Source organism: Ylistrum balloti, unplaced genomic scaffold (assembly GCF_031769215.1).
Source record: "Ylistrum balloti isolate Yb309-2 unplaced genomic scaffold, AGI_CSIRO_Ybal_v1 Utg371294, whole genome shotgun sequence".
Classification (NCBI taxonomy): domain Eukaryota; kingdom Metazoa; phylum Mollusca; class Bivalvia; order Pectinida; family Pectinidae; genus Ylistrum; species Ylistrum balloti.
This window is the reverse complement of record NW_026782694.1, coordinates 247800-256022: the sequence shown is the minus strand read 5'-3', so window position 1 is coordinate 256022 and position 8223 is coordinate 247800. Positions and strand designations below refer to the sequence as shown.

General features: G+C 35.6%; 1 protein-coding gene across 1 annotated transcript; it reads right to left on the bottom strand.

The window, feature by feature from the left end:
- Nucleotides 1–516: 516 nt before the first annotated feature.
- LOC132561862 (E3 ubiquitin-protein ligase TRIM71-like) lies at nt 517–5333 on the bottom strand. Its single transcript, XM_060226569.1, has 3 exons — nt 3917–5333; nt 3317–3388; nt 517–1157 (listed from the first exon to the last, which is right to left on the bottom strand). The coding sequence occupies exons 1-3, from the start codon at nt 5331–5333 to the stop codon at nt 517–519; spliced, it is 2130 nt and encodes a 709-aa protein (XP_060082552.1).
- Between the last annotated feature and the right edge of the window lie 2890 nt (nt 5334–8223).

Sequence of the window (8223 nt, the reverse complement as noted above, 5' to 3'; positions counted from 1 at the left end):
TCAGGGATGGCTATTCACTGGGTCTCTATATTCAACTTTTACTCTTTTTATTTTATTTTTATTTTGGTTTTGAGTTTATATCTATTGCAAGTAGATGCCGTTGATATGAAGAAATTTGTAATTCAATTCTCAGTCCATGTCATTTAAGTTTACATTCCTTGGCTAGCAAAACTCTATTACGCAAAACACCGCTATAAAAATGAGTTACCAGAAACACCTACATGTGCATGTATGATACATCAACTGTTCATTGGATAACTATTCAGTACTATGAAGGTTTGTTTTCACAACTTTCGAGGAAGGAATGAAATTGTAAATTTTTTAACAACCGATAATGATTATCTTTACAGCATGGTAACGTCCATGTTTTAACGATTAATGCAAAATTATGTAGAAAAGAAGGAACTACATGGGTATACAAATATAGAGTACTAAATACAATGTTTACTACTAATAAAGTACAGACAGTTTTCTCTTGTGTCATTCCTCTCCACGAAAACGTGAGTGTTGTCTATATCAGAAATCTGCAGGAACATTAGGTTCACCTGTGATGCTATTCCCAGATCGAAGTGTCATTGTGATGTTCACCAGGTCAGGATTGTAAATTGCAAAAGTTGGCCAAAGGGCTTTGCTGGTATCCACATTTCGGAATCTGTAGATGCATTTTTTCAATTTTGCGTCTATCACAAAAAGTTGTTGTTGCTCTGTGTCCAGTAGAAATCCGTAAATTCCTCGAAATGTTGTCCCAGGGCTCTTTCCATTTGTTAAAGAAGTATGGAATAGTTTCGAATTGTTATGCCAAGCCTGGAAACAAATTGATTCACAGATGGAGCATCGCCTCGCACAGATCACCCAGGCATATGGATGACAGTCAATAGTGTAGTGTTTATCGATGTGAGATTTTCTTGACAGGCCTATTTCAAACATCAGTTCTTGGCGAAGTTGTCTTTTTATGAATAGATAGATTTCTACCTCAAAATATTGATGTCCTGTTTTACCGAGTGGGCGGGTACTTATCGTGCCTCTGTAGCTCACAAAGGCTCGGTTTCCTACTCCAGACAATAGCTTGCGTTCCTTTTGGTTTGTCATCTTTTGTTCACTCTTTGAAATTGCATTTTGTGGATGGCACTTGGAACTGTCGAAACAGATGTCTGGAACTAAAGAAAAAAATTTAACATAATCAAAATACTGGAATATACAGAAAATAAATTCAAATCTGACGGTGATGTTTTGGCAAAATTTTGACAATTGAAATTTTCTAACATTTGTTATATATCTAACAGAGACAGGTTTATTTATGGAAGATACACTGTAGTTAATTTATCTCCTGATCGATTTACACTTTTGTTGACGGCAAACGGATTACTATAAATTTTGGAATTTAAGGCGATTCTTGGTCGTGGTCATTTTCTAATTGAGAAATCGGTCTGGTTGTCATCATTTCCTTGGTTCTTCCTTTGAGAACGTGTAATCACACTGCGTGTGTTGTCAGTGCAGCAGCAAGTATATATATATATATATTCCGAAGCAGCAAGTTTCTTTTCCCATTTATTACTTATTCTGTTATATGCATATCTTGCTTGTTTGTTTTCACGTCTCGGCTACATGGTTAGCTTGTTCTCTCGGTACAAAATAGATGACGTCTTTACAAAAACAACATCAAAAAGATTTGTGCTAAATACGTTCCTTGTTTTAAGTTACAGGTTTCATAAAGAATGAAAACCATTTAACTTAGTCAATCTTCTATTAATGAACCTTAGTATCACAGACAATTCCTAGAATGAGGAAACAGCTGTATGCTTTAGTTCACTATTTAACTCTATTGTATGTAATTGCTGATTTTGATAAACGGTTTAAGCTTTACAATACATGTACATCTGAGCTAGCCTATTTGTAATTGAATAAAATATTAAAAACGTAATGTAAATTCCCATCATGAATGAGGAACTAATATCACGGTCTGGTAATCTCGTGAATTCTCACTGTCTAGTAATCTCGTGAATTCTCACTGTCTGGTAATCTCGTGAATTATAAATGTAAATATTGAATACTGATAGTCGAGTTAGGTATAGTCGTTCTAAGGAAAACATTGCCTGAAAGTCCAGATGTCCGAAAGGCTGTTGGCATATTTGTAAAAGAAACTGTTTATGTTCTAATTAAGTGTTGATCTTATTAAGGACAGTCCGACATAAATGGGGTAACTTATAGATGTATATCACTGAAATGCCATGTTCCTAGCACTTTAGCGTGACATACCTCGCGGTTCAGTGTACTGACATCGATTCTTTGAGTACCTTGCTTAAGTGTTGAGCGCCAAAGAGAGAGCGTTTAACGCCCATGACCAGCTCTCTCGGGCGAGCGCTCATTCTAAAGGGAAGTAATTTGTAGGGAGTCTGTAGGAAGAAAACTATGAATAATGAAGAAAGTAAGGTCGTTACTACCAGTCACAAAATGACTATAGGGTACATTTTAATTCTTACAACCTTTCTGTGGCGGTACGACGGATGTTTGTAAAATAGGATCAATTGTATGTACGTGTTCTTTAATTTGAAAGACCATATTTTATATGAAGGCTACCTAGTTGATAGCAAACATATTTGCATCGCAGCACAAGTTTTAATCCTGATGCTGTCGGTTACGTTTTATTTTCATTTATTATAATCTTTTTCCTTTATCAAAAGGTCGCTATGCCCCATAAGACATTTAAATATATCGTGGACAACCGGATAAGGAGTGTTTGTATTAAAGAAATTTGGCAATATTTTCGTGTACCATTTGTGATATTCACTACGATTTCTATACAAATCGATCGCCTTTTTCCAATCATTCTGGGTCGGAGATCAATATTACATAGGTAATTTAGATATTGCTATTTGCGATCATCCAGCTTATGGAAATTCATTGATAGAATTTTTACAATTGAGTGACCTCCAGTTCAGGAAATTAAATATCTATTTATAAATATTGACCCGGGAGTTTTTAACCCATAAGGTCATTGATCTCCAATCGACTACACTCATAGTGTTATTCTTTTTATAACACTTCACGCTGTTCATAATTTAACTGTAACTAATCTAATACAGGCCATTAAAGCACCGTGAATCAACTATAAGCTGCTGGGATTTGATTTACTTCTATACAAAGAAAGTGTTAACCCTCCTAATTTGCATTTGAGTTCGATAAAAATATTATTTCATTATTATGATAAAGCAAAGAAAGCAACATAACATTATGTAGTCACTATATATATTTGTAATATTATCTACAAATATGTATGTTTTCATAAAACAAATATAAAACGATATGGGTTACTTACAGAAAAGTTCTGGTTCTTTGGGAGACATGGATCCCTCGGAAGGCGTGCTTTCTTTTCTCTCAGTTGATTTGGCTGCAAAAATGATACTGAAAAAGCTGATTGGAATATCTTCGTCCAACTTGAGAATAAGCTAGGAGGTACACGGATAAGTAACATCATAAGAAATAGAAAAAATGACTTTGGATAAAATGTATGAACTCGATGATAAATTAGAAACACATTATGTAGAGGTGAAGAATGTCGAAAGACATTCAAAACGTTGTACTTTAGAACACACCACGTTAATTACACTTGAGCGCTAATATGTGCCCCAACAAACCGAGATTTTACATCTAAAAGCAACGACGAAAATATCGATATGTCAAGATAGTCTTAATTCTATCTAATATTCTATGAAAATATAGCAAAATGTCAATAAAAACAAAGATTTATACTGAGAATTCTTAAAACAAATACAATTAGAATAAGACCAGATGTTCCGGTAGAGTAAGCGTCTCTGCTTTACTGGCGACACCCGCCATGTAAATCTTGGTCAACCAATGTGGTATATGGGGGTTCAAAATAGTTTTTATATGAAAATACATAATGTTGCATACTTACGAGTTTCAAGTTCAGACAAATCCAAAGACGTTTCGTCGGATTCGTGTGTATAAAATGGATATCCCTTTTTATTTAGGTTTCCGCCACATATCACAACTTTGGCTATGTGTTTTCCTGGAACAGTTGGTTTATAGTGAGCTTTATAACAGCCGTGAGATTCAGAACAATCTTCAACATTGGCATCCTCAGTTCTGCCTTTTGGGTCCAGGATGGTCACAGAAATACTGACGCCGGTTTCTCTGAGAAGCACATTTTGTTGATCGTACAGTGTTACTGTCAGTGCTGTTTCCTCTTTTCCGACGAAAATGTCATTTGTTTCTACTTTCGTGTTTGGTAAATACGCTGACGTAGCTATTACGTCATCAACACCTGGGATCGATTTCATGAAATCTTCGGTTGTACCATGTGGCACAAATTTTGCAGAAGAAGTGACAGGGTTGCTGATCTTTGTGACATCATTTTGAGACAAGTTGTTGACCCTCTGTAATACTGGGTCTTTTACTACTAAAAACTCGGCCGCATCGCTGTATGACAAATGATCTTCCGCATATTTTCGTGCCTGATTCACGCGTTTTCGTTCCTCCTGTATTTTAACAATGTGTTTATTTAGATTTGTCTCGTTGTTTTCTCGTGTATTTTGAAGTCGAGCTTTCAGTTCCATCCTCCGCTTTTCTAGCGCAAGAACGCACGTTTGGAAATACTGCTCAAACTCTTCTTCGGCTTTATTGTCTTTCATCTTCACTCTTTCTCTCTCTTCTTCAAGTTTTCCCATCTTTCGTTCGATTGCATTTGACTGCTGTCGCAGATGAATAAGATAGCCCTCTAAAAGTCGTTTGTTTTCTACGTAAACGTCGTTGATATCTCTGATCACGTGTCCTTCACTTTCCGGGTGCTCGTTTCCCACACAGAGCCTACATACTGGCTGGTTACACGTTTCCTTGGCACAAAAGTTTCCGAGTGAGTAACCCTCATGACCCGGGACTTGACATGTTGGTTTGTTGTGAAGCGATTCGATTGATGAATTTCGGAGTGTTTCTAGACTTATCACTCTGTGTGACTTAGTGAGTTTAGTTTTCTGGTGTGCCTGATCGCATTCCAGACAAAGAAAATCCTCACATTCTCCACAACGTGAAGTGGCCTGTTCTCCACACTGATCACAATTAAACTCATTTGGTGTCTTTTTTATCCTGTACAAATCCACCATATGCTTTTTCGATGTGTCCACTGGGAATTTCGAGATGTCTTTGCCATCAAGATGAAATGATTCCTGACAATCTGGACAAATTATTTTAGACTGTCTAGATGACTTCTTAAGACAAGTTGAACAGCAGGAATGAAGACAAGGAAGAACATGCGGAACGTGTTGATGGTTGTCAAAGAATTGCTTACAAGACACGCATTTCACCGAATTCTCCATGTCTGACCTTGACCCTGGGTTTGTAATGTTTAACACTGTGCCAGTGGGTCGCTTACGTATTTGTTTGAAGGATGTCTGAAATAGAAAACAAATCATCTTAATCACAGATAAGTCAACAAGCTTAACACCACAAAATAACATTGGAACGACGTAATAACATGATTTTATCATTTGACCTAGATATTTCGCAGGGTAATTCATGATTCCGTTTGAAACATTGCCGTGTTGTTACAATTTCATTGTTGATCAACTGCCACTACATGATTAATTCAATACTGGAAAATTGTTCACAGGAGAAACAAAGCTGAATACCTATCCTGTGGTATTAATCTTTCAGTTGATTTGTACTCTATGGTTTTCGCATAAAACTACTACCAGTTACAATGCAATCTGTTATTTTCCTGGGCCACCTTACGGCTGACAATTCAATACCTAAATGTTTTCCTATAGTTCTTTAAATTGAATATCAAACTTATGACAAATTAAACTGGTCAGCATATCAGCGTCCTCTGTTTCACAAACCAGACCGAACAACTCCTGAAATTACGGTGCGCTATGTTCCTGTGACGTCACTTCCGATCAGTATTTATCAAATCAAAACGTGTGTAACACTTATACATAGATTTTAAACAATGACGACAGCAAATCCCTCCGAGCAACATAACAACAATATCTCTAGATTCTGAACTCATTCGAAATTATCTCAGTCGTGGTAAAGTATGTCAATGTGTTTATCTCGACCAATGAATGACCATAAACTCTGATATTGTGCAGAGTTTGATAACATAAGTGAAATGGCATGATTATTTACACAGTGTCCCTGCTATCCATCGAAATGAAACTAAAGCTATCACATCAAAGGATAAACATAATTTGAATCAAGCTAAAGTTGAGATAACGAAATGTCCTATTCCTTTAAGTAAAACAAATTGTTTAAGTTGCAAACCCCATGGGAATTCCTTGATATCATTTCTTTCTATCAAAAACTGATCCGTTGTCATTTTATAGTATAGATGTGCCTAATTGTGAATAATCACTTGGCGGGTGTCGTCGATGAAGCAAAAGACGCTTACTCTTCCGGGACATCTGGTCTTATTATCATTGTACTTTTTCAGTAGTCTCCGTGTAAATCATTCTTTGTACACATTTTATTGAATTTGAGTTTGGATTTTTATTATATTGATATGTTGGTATTTTATTGGTGTTTTTATCACTTCAACGTTTGAATAAGATATTGTATCACTGTTTCGTCAAAATACTGTAAAATCGTTACTTTTCGTGGGAATTTATTTTATTGCTATCATTGGTTCACTTACTCTACTAATTCATATGTCCGCGAACTGTTAGAATTGGTATGATTAGATTTATTGAATTATATTCATCTTGTGCCCAGTGGTTGAAAAATCACGGAAATGGAGCTCCACGAAAATATATGACTAACAGTAACTGCTGATTAAAGCATCACCGACAATGTAAACGCAAATGATAAATTTTCGTCGTCTCTCCCTGAAATAAAAACATTTCAATAATTACATGTACATTACCTAGAACACAAATTATATTTATAGTTTGTAGATATATGACATTAAATAATATGAAAGAATTTAAATCCTTTCACTGATATTCTGATCATGTCTATATAGTATAGATACAGGAACAATGAAATAGCAAGTCTGTGTTTCATATTTTTGTAAAATTAAGCCACATTTGTGCGATGCAAATTTCATCATTTCGTATGTTGTACAAAAAAATCCCTTTAGTCTACAGTTGCCATATACAAAAATTACCGAGCACCAGTTACCTGTGTTATGTTGTGTCAACACAAAAACTAGTGTACTGATCGCTTAATTGAGCATGTTATGTTTCCATGCCTCGTAGACTCATTTATCAAGGAACTTTAATAACATATAACGATTTTCTATGGTTCAATACTGACTTGACGACAAAGGTGAATATTACATGCAAATTATTAAACAGCTATTCAGTTGGGTTCAATGACTTTCTCATTTCCCAATAAATAGAAACGATCTGATCATCAAACATTACAGTGTAGCTATTTACCTGATCAATTTTAAAGTCCATATTTGTGGGAAAGCATTTGCAAATTTCGTCAGCAACCTCTCCCCCCTACCCCTACCCCACCCCCACCCCCACTCCCTTCCAAAACGAAAGATGTCCGTCAGAAAGCCTGCTGTGTATTGTTTGATAACCAAACGTATTTCACTTTATTAAGAGCCACACCTCGTTTCCCTATCATACCCCACGCCACCCCCATTCCACCACTCCATTTCAACAGTCACCTGACTTTTCTCCTTCTTTTCTTTTTAAAGAGCACTAAATTATAGCGAGGCCGTTGTTTACGGGAAGTTATACAAAAATCAAACCAAACTAAAATAGCGAGGTCTGCCTTACATGACCATTACTGCTAACAGGAAGTTTAACAATATAGAATTGTATATAGAGGTTTTACAACATATATATATATACCGGTCTGGCATAGATTATGGTATTCACCAGTACCTATCAACGTATACTTTTCACTGAACACGTTTATTATAGATAGGAAGGTTTTTTCCAAATTCATTAATGCTTTTCTATCAAATTGAAACGAACTTGGATCCACATTGTATTAGAATATCTATATATTCCATGGTTACCATCAATTTAGTGTCCATGAAGTAGTTCATGCAAAACGATATTCTTGTTTATTCAAGGACATGTTTTGTTTAAGGACTCGTGCACTAGGTCACACATTTAGTCAGCTGTTAAATCATAGAAGGAAAAAAATCTAGTAATTATAGATTGTTGTTGTCTCGTGTGTATAAACATGTATTATCAGGTAACACTAGAAATATATGTACATTAATTATAAAGTAATTTGACGTTAGAA

Bases quoted from the DNA above. Each gene is read 5' to 3' on its own strand.
- LOC132561862 (XM_060226569.1), bottom strand. From the start codon at position 5,333: ATGGAGAATTCGGTGAAATGCGTGTCTTGTAAGCAATTCTTTGACAAC. The intron at 3,389-3,916 runs GTAAGTATGCAA...TCATTTTTGCAG, and splicing joins TTTGTCTGAACTTGAAACTC to CCAAATCAACTGAGAGAAAA. The intron at 1,158-3,316 runs GTAAGTAACCCA...TTTTTTCTTTAG, and splicing joins CAAAGAACCAGAACTTTTCT to TTCCAGACATCTGTTTCGAC.